We start from the raw sequence: 13,870 nt of genomic DNA on the forward strand, positions 1-13,870 counted from the left end.
CCTTCTCGTTCGGTTGGTGTGGTGTTCTCATTTCTGCTCCCCATCGTTCCTCATTGCAATGAGGGTGCTGTTTGTGTTTCTTTGTACCATTTTTTTATAGGTTAAGAAACCGAGTAGCCATAAAAAATCAACAACAAGAAGACGCCATCGCCAGACATTCATGCACACTCACATATCGGGGTGTGTATAGTACCGAAAATCGAGGGCGACAGTTTCAAGTATCATTTCATTTCTTTGTTGCACGTAAATGCCTCATCGCTCTTTTGCAACCGACAAAAAATGCATTTAATGACTCTGATGACGTGTCCGGGCTTCTTGGCAGCCCTTTTGGCGCATGGTTGACTAGATCAATTTGCTGTGGGAATTTCGCTTTAAAAAAAACTTTCTCTTCACGATTGTGGGACTTTTATTCCGACCACAAATTTTCGAAGGTGGAAATCATTTTGTGGGCTTTTTGACAGATATTAGGCTTCATCACAACGACAGTGGGAATCATTGTCAGGTCGTTCACCATGAATGTAGAAGCATAAAAAAGAGAGAAGAAAGAGAGAGAACCCTGGGCCCTAGCCGAACGAGGTGAACGAACTCCACCAGGGTACTCCGCTCGAGTTTCCCACCTCGGCTCTCTGACGTAGGTTCCCCAGATCTCTCGTTCGGCCCCAGACTCGGTTCAGCGCAATGTTGATGACGGTCGTTTTCACTTTTCATTTCGCTGCCTGCTATGCTCGGCGAGCTGATGCTAGACACTTGGGGGAGAGAGAGAGAAAGAGAGAGAGCCACTCGCTACTGGTGCTGCGCCTACTTTGCTTGTGGCTGCTGCCGTCGTTTCTACCGCTGCTGCTGACTGCAAAGGTTATTCACCTAGCTTGGCAATTGTAGGTCAACGAGGCAGTATGTGTATGCGCGCGTGTGCTCTATTGTACCACACACGGCGGTAGGGACATGTGCGCTCTATGTTATCTCGAAGAAGGAAAATTCAAATGGGTTCATGACAATTGCTCTTACCACACACACTCGCAACCGTTGAATCAAAGCGGCAGAAGGAAAAGGGAAGGAAATTAATGATGATGATGATGATGATGGTTACGGGGGAACTTAAGGGGCATAAGGCGGTGAGCTAATTGGAGCACATTGGAGTGGCTTAATTTCTTATCCGGGTTTAAATGTTTCAGTGACCTTTTGGCATAATTTGAAGTGAGCTTTGATGCATTTTCGGAAAAGTCAAACCCAATTTTTTTCGACCTTCCTTTTTAGACTGCAAAGAGTTCGCATCATTTTGTGTAAAATAGCAAAACTATTATAATGACTAGCGCTTTTTGCAATCTGAAATGATGTGTCGAAAAAACTGGATTTGAATTTATGGACATCGCACCAAATGAAATGAACTGCACTTCCTTCTTGATGGTTTCGAACGATATAAGATCATATTCTTGAGAAAATGTATATTTGGAAATGCACAACCACATAACTTACTGGAATTTCTTGCATAATGTCTCTCAAAACTGCAAATCAATAAAAAGGAAGTCGACGATGTTGTACACTAACTTGAATCAAAATCTTCATATTTTGGGGCAGGCACAAATAGTACGTTAGGCTCTTCTTTAGAAAAAAAAAACGATAAAAATGTCGTTGTAAACAAGCACAAAGTACGTCCGTCTCCATGGATTATACATTTTTAATGGAGACGGATATCGATTGTGAAATAGTCTCTTTTTGTTAATAATGTGTTTAAATTAACGGTTGTATCCATGCCTTATGGGTCTCCTCGAAATCTTCAACCCTTCAGTCTATCAGTTAAGGAAAAATGCTCAAACATAACTCAGTTACAGTGTATGGAAAAATTGCCCGCATAGCAGCAGGATGGCCATATTTTTTTTCGAAAAACTCAGGCCTGCAACAAAGTGTTGCCGTTTTTGATCATTGAATTTCTTCAAAATTATTGCCCAAATATGTTTTTGATTAAGTATTTATTGAGTTATCGGCATTAGTGTGGGCTTGGTTGGCTGAATCTGTTTGAAGTTTCAGTAAAAAGCTACCGTGTTGTAATTTTTATCGTAGTGAACTAATTTTGGTGAAATTATTTGCATATGAAAGATCTTGATGTTGACACCTAATGAGCAATATTTCAGAGAATTTGGTGAATTGAACTTACAAGAAAGAGTAGGCATTTTACTGAAACTGCTCAAACTTCATACACAATCAGCCATTCATGTCCATAATAATAACGGTAAATCTTGAATATTTGATCAACCCTGAGCCCTTACGGACAATTTTTGACACACAGTTTATATGAAAAGTGAAACTACTTTCGTGATCATCTCACTAGGCGCACACGTTAGAGATCCAATAGTGTTGGTTTTTTCCACTTTTTTCTTTTAGTGTTGGTTTCTTCCACTTTTTTTTTCTTGCGCTCGTTACACAGCTTTTATTGCTCTAGTTTCGGCGATTCCGGGCGGGCCTCAAAGCCTGGGAGAAAACGCCAAACCGAACCATCACGTCGTCGCGTCGCACCGGGCGCGATGGTGAAAGTATTCAATTTCGATTTCGTTTCGAAACGCTGCTGCACAATGCCTTTCAGCCTCAGACCAGACACGACGATGGACCGACCGGGGTGACTGAACTCTTTGGATGGCTTTTATGTAAAAATCCCCACTGCCGCACAAACAACGTGCAAAATGAGCAGAGACGAGTGAAGAGATATTCGAATTTTATAGTGAAATGGAAAGTGGTAACGAACGAGCAACCAGGCGAGTGAGCGAGTGAGTGAGCTACCTGGCTTACTGAGGTCATAGACACAATTTCACTTTGCACCCCCCACCAAATCTTGCTCCGAAGAGAAGCGGTGTGAAGTTTCGAGCTTGGATACTTTCCAAAAACTAAAAACCGCTCGTCGCCACTGGCATAAGTGCGTGATTTTTTGTTTGTTAAGATGGAAGGCGAAATTATTGGCCCACTTTTCCCACCCGATGGGGTTCGAACCGGAACCTCGCTTCACTCTCACTCTCGCTCGCAGTGATTGGATATGCATGCGGGGCGCGATCGAGCAATAAAGTAAACTACATGAGTCGACGACGTGGTGTGTCGTAATCGTTTCGACCAACGCGGCTCGCTGATCTACAACCGGACCGAGTCACATATTTATGTACGTACGTACCGAAATATCGCGGGTCTCATGTAACACATGTTTATCCGTTCGAGGGGAAAAAACGTAAGTCATCGAGGTTGATAACGAAATAATGACTGCAGAGCTTAGGTTACTATTTCACAGGAGAACTTTCGATGAAGAATCGCAATATGACGATACCAAGTAAAAAGCAAGAGCAAAAGTCAACAAACTTTCCTTCAACCGACCACGTGGAAGTGGAAATCGTTTATAACTCCCATTAGCTATGCTTCCGGGCTCATTTTGCCCAACCAACCGACAAAGCAGGCGAGTGCCCAATGGCAACCCCATTTCAACAGCTTGGCAAGTCATCGAACTTTGCTGCTTCGCTCACCCAGCCACCACATCAGTGGGCACCAGAGTTCAACCGAGTAGAACGTTCTACTTCCGTCGAACCGTGAAGCGGTTGACCGACCGACACGGCTCGGCAGTCGGCACACAAAAGTTCAAGCATTCGAGCACGAACGGGCGACCTTATGTTATCTAGCCACTCATACACTCTCCTCTCACGGACAACAACAGACAGCTCACTGCTCGAACCAACAAAAGCTTCGTCGAAGCCGAAAGCTCTCCTCGGCATGAAGCTTACGTCGATTGGGAATGAGCTTTGATTATGCTGCCAGCAAGTCTCCCATAATTTCTGCAATCAGCGTAGCATGCTGTGTGCTGTGAACATGAACACAGGAGACACTCACGAGCGAGTGGTGAGCGAGAGCGAGTTTTCCTACCAAAGCAACTGAGCTTCGCGTTTACATATAAAGAAGAGCAGGCGAGCGTAAACATGAAATAAATATAGGGGGTGAATCAAGGTTATCACGAGTCAAGGACAGCGTTTTTTTTTTTCTATTCACCTCCTACACTTTCTCGTCCTTCCCGCTGACTTCGTCTCGTCATCACTGGTTGTGCTGCTGATGTCGCTGCACCGACCCGACCCAACCCAACTTAACCTGGAGGCGAGGTTATTTGCGAGAATGTAATTTGATTCCGCTCAAATTCCAGCCTGCACATAAGAGCGTAGGCGGAAAGATGACTCGTATTATCATTAATCGAAACGTAATTTCCGGTTTGAGGTTAAACAATGTCAAACGCAATAACCCAATACTGGAATAATCAATTTCCTTCTAATGACGCATGGAGTGGATGCTTATGGATAGTTCTTCAGAGGAATAAAGAGAACATTAGCACCGAAAAAAAGCAATCAAGAACAACTAGGTAGGAGCCAGGAACCCCCGGCATGTACGCCATCCATGTGGGTATAAAAATAAACCACTCGGTGCGATGTACATGTATACATATATCTATGGGTTGCTGATGGTAACATTCAATTCGGATAAGTTCAAGGCCAACTATAACGACACTCTCGCCACAGCGGAGCGCGGAGACTCCAGATGCGCAGAAATGTGTGCGCGTCACCGTCGTCACCATCTCCGTCGACGGTTGCTGCGATCGAGTATGTGTGTGTGTGTGTGCATTTTGGTAATTGAGAGCACAGCACAGCACAGTGAGTGACAAGTATTCTCTATGAATGCCATCGCCACTGAAAAGATCACAGCAGAAAGTTCACTACTTATCGACAATCTTCCTGATCTACTTCACGGTAAGTGAGTAGACGTTCGACTTTGCTTCCAGGGTCAGTGGAATGCTTGACTTGACACTGGTTGATGCCTTCCTTGGATAAACTGAGTTCCCCATCATTGAGAGCGCGAGCTTTCCTATGTGTGGCTGTTGCTTGGGGCTTTTTCCGCATACTGTGTATATCGAACTCGAGAGCGCGGTGGTAGCCCATGTTTCTCTGTTTCTGTGTAGCAGTGAGCGGGGAGTTCGAGGAGTGCTGAGTACACCACCGAGTATCGGCAGCGAGGGCTCTTTGGGTGTTCAGTAAGACAAGGCAAAGCTTTACAGTTAGTCCGTTGATGTCGGTGGTCGCATTTTAGCAGTCACTCCTCCGGTGGATAGTAGTGCGCTCTTGCAAGTTGATCAAAGCTGTGGAAACGTGATCGCGTCGCGATCTCGATCGATCGATCTCTCTGTCTTGCCTCTCGCCTTCGAGGACAACAGGAAACACATTTTCAAGGGTACAAATTTCGGAGCCAAAAAAGTGCACGTCGGGAGTTTTTTTTTTGTTAGGCGTTATAGGAAGCGTTAATGTGATCTCTATCGGTTGCGTATTTGCTTTAATAGATAAGGCTATTGAATCGAGAAGCAACCTGTGTGTGCGAAAGATATATATCGATATGTATATATATAGTTGCATGGAAGCAAAAACGTGTCTCCAGGCTTACTGTGATTAGTGAAGTTGCAAATGAAAACAAGCTGGTAAAAGCCGACTCGCGTAGTGAAAAAGAAAGATACAACCAGAGCTCGAAGAGAGAGTCTCTGTATGTGCACGAGGAAAAAGCAGAGCAGTGAAAACAAGTAGGCTTTTGCAGCGCACACGGCGGCTAGTGAAAGTGTGCTGGCTGGTTGCCTTGGTTGGTTGGCTGGCTGGCTGGCTGGCATGGGTTACTGTGACTAGAGAGTGTGCCGCATAAATCTCACTCCTCCTCATTGCTTCTACTGTTGCCGCGCGCTGCTGGATGGATCGGAATTGGAAACGCAATTCAACGTGTATGACGGTGAAAATCAATTTCCAAGTGAAACAATATGAGAAGCACAAGATTGCAAAAATTGACGACATAATCCTGTTAAGTGTGCACTAGTTTGCGAAGGAAGAAAACGCAGTAAAAGTGTACAGTTGGATATACCTATATACAAAAAAGCAAAGAAATAGCAACAGTGAAAATAGTACCAAAGAATAAGTTCCAATTTTAGACGCAAAAGAAGTCTACAAATCAAAGCAAACAAACAAAACATGAGCGAAGAATTACCAATATTGAAGGGAATCCTGAAGGGAGTTGTCTCTTATCATAATGCACGTAGGTTGAAGGAAACATAAGTTTCTTATTTTTTATCTAACTCTACCACCGTCATCCTAGCAGAGCAGTTCACTATTAACATCATCCAGGTTGGAGAGCAAAGTTTCCTTTCCCTCTTCCTCATAATGCTGATCCCGGTTATGGGTATAGGATGTACGCGTGAGTGGCGGTTAGCCTTTACCACCCACATTCCATCGACCCAGCACTTGACCTCTCGTTAGGAGGAGAATACAGAGCACGCCAAAGTGTGCGAATAATTGTGATCTTTGACCTTGATTCTGCCATCTCGCTTCCATCCCATCCAACCCGCTGGATCCAAGCAGGCTATTTTTGCCGGGTGAGCAAAAGAGAGCAACTGAGAGCCACTGATAGGAACGCAGAGAAAGCGACCGATAAAAAATGCTTTTCACTTTGGCATTTTTGCCAACCTACCTACTGTGAGCGAATTTATGAGAGTGCAGTGTGGTTAGGACATATTGCGTTCAAATCTGCGTGATTGATATACAGACATTGATTGCGACCTTTTCTGGAGTATAATTTATTGGAAATCATTTTTCATACACGACGTCATGAAAGCAATCCACTTTTTGCTAAATTCGTCCAGTCACGTGTGACGCATTTTGCACTGCCTACTTTTCCCACTACTCGATTTGCGCATTTCCCTGTTTTGCGTTCCACACGCGTCTCGTGCATAGCCTACTATTCTACAGCAGCTACTGGCGGCCTAGGGTGTACACGCTAACTTGAAAGTAACCATTAATGAGTAAAATTTCACCCATTTTAAAGTAGAGCGGTTTAAACTCATTAATGGATAAACAATTGACCCATTTAATGAGTATCTGCTACCCATTATTGATATTTAATGGGAAAAAGTTACTCATTAATTAAATAGATAGGAATACAACCTGAGTTAAGCAATTTTTCTTTGAAATGGGTAAAATTTTACTCATTAATGGGTACTTTCAAGTTAACGTGTAGGTAGGCTGACGAAAGTGAAACACGGAAACGCAGCATGCCACTCTCACCTTCGCTTCAATTTACACGCTGCACACACCTTGATTTCAATCTATCAGACCCCGCCACCGGCAGTATCGGAATCGAGACCTTCTACCTCGTACACACGATATTGCAGTCAAAATAAAGGCCAAATCTGTTTGTGTTTTCGCTTTTTCCTCCTTTCTCTTCTTCTACATGGGCGCTGTTTGTAATTTCTCTATTAAACACATACCCCCATTTCACTCGTTTGCATCAATTCGACCGACCCCTTCTCTTCCGGTGCGGCGCGCGGCGACGTTCGATTCAAGTTCCGAATTTGAACTCTTTCATTGGGGGACCTATCTCGTTTTTCGTTCGGCGGTTTTCTCGCAGAGAGCGCACAGACTAGCGCATCAGCTGAGCGAACGGCGTGTGAAAGTAACACACTTTTACTTTATTTATCTTGGTCTCTCTTTCTCTGCACGGTGCTGTGCTGTGCTGTGTGTGAACACACGCTTTACAACTGGCTTATTTTGGGCTAGTATCTTTTCACTTTTCACTTGCACCCTCTTTCGCTCGATCAGCATTAAAGAGGGGCTTGAGCCGTCTGATAAAAGAAAGTGAATTCGAGACCCCCTCCCCCCTTCTGCTTGATCCGCAACTGGTCCCAGGTGCAGCAGCTCCATTGAAATTGATGCCAAAGAGGTGGCCGAAAATTCCACCGACCAGCCGTCTGCACGCAAAAAAAGTGAAAAGCTAAAGCAGCTCAGAGAAGGTCATTAAACCAGAGTGCGCTTTCGGTTTTTTGGGGACTCCTCATGCTATTATACCCATTCAATGGGGGTCGTTCAACCTACACACGCCGATACATACCTCGCACCGGAGATTGAAAGATGAGTGAGCGAGCGCGCACACGACCACGCCGTGTCTGCTCGTTTAGTAGGTCATCATAGTAGGCTTTCGCTTTACGCGATTGACACGGAACTGACTGACTTAACTAGGTTATAAAGCACCATGAAAGCGACCTCATGGTTCGTTTTTTTGCTACTGCTCCTCGTAAAATCGCATGGCACAGCGTCCATCTCGCAAAAGGTGTGCGCGAACGGCGACGACTTTTGCTCGCTTCGAGTTCAATGAAAGGCCAAGCCAACATCCTTGTTCGCACCACAGCCTGCTTTGTGGTGCATTCAAATTGAACAACGAGCGAGTACTCTCCAAAACACCACTGCCATTGAAAAGTGGCTCGTTCTGGAGGACGCTTCCGACCTGAAACTCAAGAACAGTCTCGGCAAAAAAAAAATGAGCAGGGTTAACCCTTTCACCAATCCATGTCCGTGTGCGCTGTAGCTCTAGCTGTTGGAGGCTTCCTTGTTGATATTTTTGTGGCTCCGTGTCTACCGCTGCTTAAAAGCGACGGTTTTATGATTTTTGAATGAGTCATGTGGTTGACGGTCAGGGCTGGAACTGAAGGATTCATGGTCTACTGCCATCAGGTGCTGCTACGAGCAAACATTTGGTCATAGGAGGTCAACGTGTTTTTATGAATGCTCGATATTTGATACTTTTTTTCGTGAGGGAAATAGGTCGTCACCACCAGGGATGAGACTTCCTGTGTTCGTTGAGAGATCTTTTATTAGGAACAAGTTTTCATAGCTTAAAACTGTACTAATATTTTGTTTACGATTTTCTTATCATTACAGCGGTCAGATTTGGTCGAGTGCCGAAACGCGAGAAGGCCCGCATCCTGGCGGCCATGCAGCAAAGTACGCAAAACCGAGGGAACCAGCGGGCACTGGCCACCGAACTAGACGACCAGCCCCGTCTCTTGGCTGCCGTTCTGCGAGCGCACATGGATACGTGTGAGTTTACCCGCGAAAAGGTTACTTCAATGCGGCAACGTGCTCGCGATTGTCCTTCGTACTCCATGCCTACTCTGGTAAGTGTTCCAAACCATTCCATAACCATAGCAATTACAATTCTACGACGCATTTGGTTATAACTGCCGTAAATCACCATTGCACCTCCAAGTCGTTCTAAAATTTAAATGTATTTTTTTTTGTTCCGGTGGGATTTTATCCAGTTGCCAAGGGCACCGTCTCTGCCGTCGACAGCCATTTGCGAAAATTATTTTCAAGGTCATCCTTCGCGCGAACAAGTTCAATATCGTCGTCGTTTCCTTGTGTCAGAACGCGTCCGCACACACCACTCTAGAGAGCAGAGATATGTATCCCCCACTGTGTGTCATGCTGAGCGGCTTAGCTTACTCTCAGTAACAGCAGCCAACGCCACAGCGGTAGTAGTAATAACACCGATCCAGTAGTAGTCGTTCGTTACTGACCTTGAAGACGAGTAGAGTATAGCAACAGAGACACACACAAAATCCACTGACCGGGCAAACTATAATGCTGTACGGAAGTAGGCAGTCGGCGCTGAGTGACCGATATCAAGCACGCTGCATCGTCGAAACTAGCAATCGAAGGGATCCGATGATGGAGGCTGATTACCATGGCGATGAACGCTCATCAGCCTACCTTGCGGTGCGTGCCTAGGGGAGGACACGTTTTGCGATAGAATGCCCCCACGTGCACCGCTTGCTGCGATTTGCGTCGATTGTAAGCGTTTTGTTTTTTATTGCCATAATCGAGCGGCTGTGGCAAGCAACGGATAGCGACGTCGTCGGCAAAAATACACACTCACACAGCCAGACAGATAATGCGGAAATAAATTTAGCGAGCTAGAATATACGGTTATAAGACCTTGAGCTGCTGCATGTTGAATGACTGGGGGTGCTGCTGCTGCTAATAAAAACACGTCGCCTCTCTCTCTCTCTCCTCTCTGCCTCTAGCGAGGAGGAATGCAAACAGAACCTACCACATGCCATATTGCGAGGTGTATAAATGCCACAACAGTAGCAGACTAGAGACTGGCCTGACTCTCTTTCTATATTATAGTGCTATATCGAGTGGAGAGATCGAGTGACGTCGCGGCTTTGAATGTCAACTTGAAGTTCGAGCCGGGCAGGTTCATGATCGGTCGATCGATTGAATGTCGCATTAAAGCGGCTTCGGTTTTCGGGGGGATATTGATACTTCCCGTGAGCGGAGAGCGGACCTCTAAATTGTCACCTTCATCGTTTCTGTCGGGGCCGATCAGGTAGTTCTTGAATGGTTTTAAATGGAAGATTCCGTTAAGGTTGATATCCGGTGCAGTGATGAACAGCTAAGATTATTGAAATTTACAAATCAAGTCAACTTTCAAAGTTGAGCGCTTGGAGATTTTGCATGTTATTTCGAATACTATATATTTCAAATAACCAAATAAATCAAATTTTATTTATTTCGAAAATATTTAAATTTCAATTTGCTGAATCTGGAGGTGTACCCCACACGGCAGAAGTATTGTGAATAACAATATTTTCAACAATAATTTTGGTGGGTTAACAATACAAGGCTGCTCCTCATTAAATTTGCTATACCCGTTGGTATTTGTACCGGAATAATCCAACGGGTATTACAAATTTTGACAACTTTACTGACAAAAGATGCCCAGGATCAGGCCTAATATGCTGATAATAAAATAATTGGAATATGCTAATATACTAATGCTAATATGGTTATAATAAAATGATTGGAAATATTAAAACCCGAAATCAAACTGTTTGTTCGTTTTCATGTTCATTAATCTTTTCGTCGTCAATATTTGCATCAATATGGTCCTTAATACTTTTGAGTATTGACAATATTTTTACCCGTGTGTTGCAAATTTTGCAAAATGTGGCGTTACTTAGTGAGTGACTGAGTAATTTTTTTTTCTCGATTTTCCTAAAAAATCACAGAGCAACGTCACTTTTTGCAATTTTGAGTTACTCTCATTCCATGTAGGACTTTTACACTACTGTGTGGGTCTAGGATAAGGGAGAAGCGGAATGATTGATTTTGAGTCAAATGAACCGTTTTCGGATATGAACCAGCCTCGGGCTGAAAGTCTCCTTAATATAATAAACCACAAAACATCAAACGAACCGTCAATGCCAGAGCTTCATCATTTGTAAATCTTTCCAGTCATTTTAGGGCTATTTTAATGTTTCAAGGATGATTTTTCTTAAAGATGTGTCTGCTTTTGTAATCAAAGAATCAAACGTCAACTTGTCAAAACTTCTAGTTCCTCCACGATAACTAACACTACCATAAGATAGAATGAAATATCCCCAACATTATAGTGGTATAAACATTCTTGGGCGAGCTATTAGATTCAACGAATTGATGCTAAAATCTTTGTTTACAATAGAAGATACGTCCTTTTGAAAATTCTACCTTGGTTTCAATGGCGATACTTTTTCATATAAAACATGTGTTATTTAGTGCGTTTGTTTCTACTTTTTTTCTCTCGTCTATTTGTATGTAAAATATCAAGAAAAAAAACCAACGATCCTCCAATAAAATATTTCTGCAGCTGTATCAAAATGACCGGAAAAGCCACCGCTTTATTTGTTCCCCTTTATTTAAAGTCCATCTCTGTTCCACAATCGAGTGCCAATCACCGACGAGCGTCAATGGTTCATTGGTGATTAATCACCGACGAAAATCGAGTGCCAAGGATGCGACTTCCACACCTGGAATCTATCTAGCCCAATAACACATGATCCGGGACCAACGAATTTACTTCCGTGTTTAGGAAGAGGTGATCAGAAATTCGCCTCAGAAAAATCGCGACGACCTCGGCTGGGATTGAACATAGCCACACTGGGGTGAGAAATCAGACACGTTTACTACTCAACCACCGACAAGCCAGCCCTAGTTTTCGAATGGTGAAGGTTTTTGGAATGCTGATTTTTCTTTTGTTTGTATGATACTTTTAACGTCAATTGATAAAATTAGACTCTGAGAAAAATAGCACTTGCGTCAGATTTTTTGACAACAGGTTCATAACGAAAAAAATCGCAAAAGACACCAAGCCGATACAACATAAAAGTGCGCATTTATTATTATTGATTCTGCACTTTTGCAAACTCCAGTTAGAAATCATTTTTGTTTAATAATATAGCTTGGGCTAGCAACTGAGCACCGTTTGGACTGTTTAAAAACAATATTTGGTAGGATTAGTTGCTTAATCAGCAAAAGTGGCATATTTAGCTTTAAATTTGTAAATCTAATAATAGTGTGTAGCATTCACGTACCTTTTAATTCTTGGTTTACAAATAACTATTTCACTTGGTAAGGGTCTAACATGTGTTAATGGCTTGGGATGTGCTATGAACACTCAATTAATTCGGACACACAGCTTATAGATGAAATATTTCATATTTCCCGATTATAAGTAGCATTTTAAATTTACGAAAAAAATTGCTCATTACCGGTTTTTACCGGTATTGCATTTCCCATTACCGAAAAACCGAATTTAACGAATCGATCAGACTCGACATTCTCCAATTTGCATAGTACTTTTTTGTTTCATATGTGTGCTAAAATTCGGTCATTTAATATTTTGTATTTTTTTTTCTCAATATGGTGTATTTGACATGCGTGTATATTTCACCTAGAAAGACTTTATTTTTCTCTGCAACTTTGTCTCAGATGCCATGACCCCCTGTCAACCCCCCTCAATGAGTATTTGAATTAAAGTTAAGTAAATTTGAAGTTGTTCAACACTTCCGTTTTTAGCATTTCTGAGTACCATCCGCCAAGTTCATTGTCCTTCCGAGAACGAGGCATGCATGAAACTCTTCCACATGGTAATCGTTTCGCGCTATTCTAGTTTGCGGGCTTCCTTGGCGCTTCATCGCTCCTCTCCAGACTGGTTTGAGGCCAAATAAATTATATACGTATCAAGCAACCGTCTTAAGCGCAAGAAGAAGCTCCAATAAAAATTTGATGAGCCACAAAAAAAAATGAAAGAAATCTAACACACTCATCGCGCTCTCTTGCAAGCACCCGAGCGCGCGTCCGAAAAGCCGATACGCCAAAAAAACTGCTGCTGAAACCTTGAACCCAGTTCGTCGACCTTGGCTTGGTATGTTAGCGCGCGCTCTCTGCCTCTATGCGAACGTATGTATGTACAATAAGAGGAAAAGAACGTTTGCTCGTTTCGTTTGCTGATGCCAAGCGCGCTGCCTACGTGCGAGGACGACGTCATATCGATCCACCAACACCACTACACTACTCGCCGAGGAATATGGTGGGTCACTCACTATGCTACTACCACCAGCGGTCGTGTAGCAGCTATAACTGAGGAAGCATTCTTAAACCACAAAAATGAAAATGTATTGCGTGTGCTACACAATATCGCACCGCATACACAAGGCACCGCGTGTTGATAATTAATCACGGCGGCTGTTGCTACTGCGTTGCTGCTCCTACAGAAAAACAACAACAACAACAACAATGAATGCCTTGAAAATGTTTGCTTCCCCACGACGACTATTGGTAGCCACAATAATAACAGTAGCAGCAGCAACAACAAAACGGTTCCGTACCCTGGTAAAGGTCAATCTCAGCTCCAATCTCGAGAACACCATCAGTGCGCCAGAACGACACCGACGACTAACAGGACCAACCGGATTGTGTGGGGAGGGGTTCCTTAATTTTTCATAAACACGTCGACGACGACGACGACGACGTTGACGTCGATGGCCTTGGCATGACCGAAAATAGTTTTGCGAATAGAATACCCCAACCCCTTACCACATACAGAAACTCTCAGGTCACATACAGCCATAATATATCAATAAGTTTTCAAGGTCAGGATGAGGAAGCATTTTTTCCAACCCTAACAACAACAGCGAATGACCGAACAAAAACACTCATTTTCCCCTGCTTGA

The 13,870-nt window shown here is 43.5% G+C and overlaps 1 protein-coding gene across 4 annotated transcripts in view; it reads left to right on the forward strand.

The window, feature by feature from the left end:
* The window catches only part of Eip75B (Ecdysone-induced protein 75B), a 134,073-nt gene that overhangs the window by 115,704 nt on the left and 4,499 nt on the right, over positions 1-13,870 (forward strand). For all 4 annotated transcript variants that reach the window (XM_065227011.1, XM_065227012.1, XM_065227014.1 and 1 more), the window contains one exon: positions 8,754-8,989. In XM_065227011.1, the coding sequence (XP_065083083.1) occupies positions 8,754-8,989 (236 nt within the window). The remainder of the gene's footprint in view (positions 1-8,753; positions 8,990-13,870) is intronic.

This window comes from Ochlerotatus camptorhynchus, unplaced genomic scaffold (assembly GCF_037179485.1).
Source record: "Ochlerotatus camptorhynchus isolate MF236.1 unplaced genomic scaffold, CSIRO-AGI_Acam_v1.1 ptg000265l, whole genome shotgun sequence".
NCBI classification, from domain to species: domain Eukaryota; kingdom Metazoa; phylum Arthropoda; class Insecta; order Diptera; family Culicidae; genus Ochlerotatus; species Ochlerotatus camptorhynchus.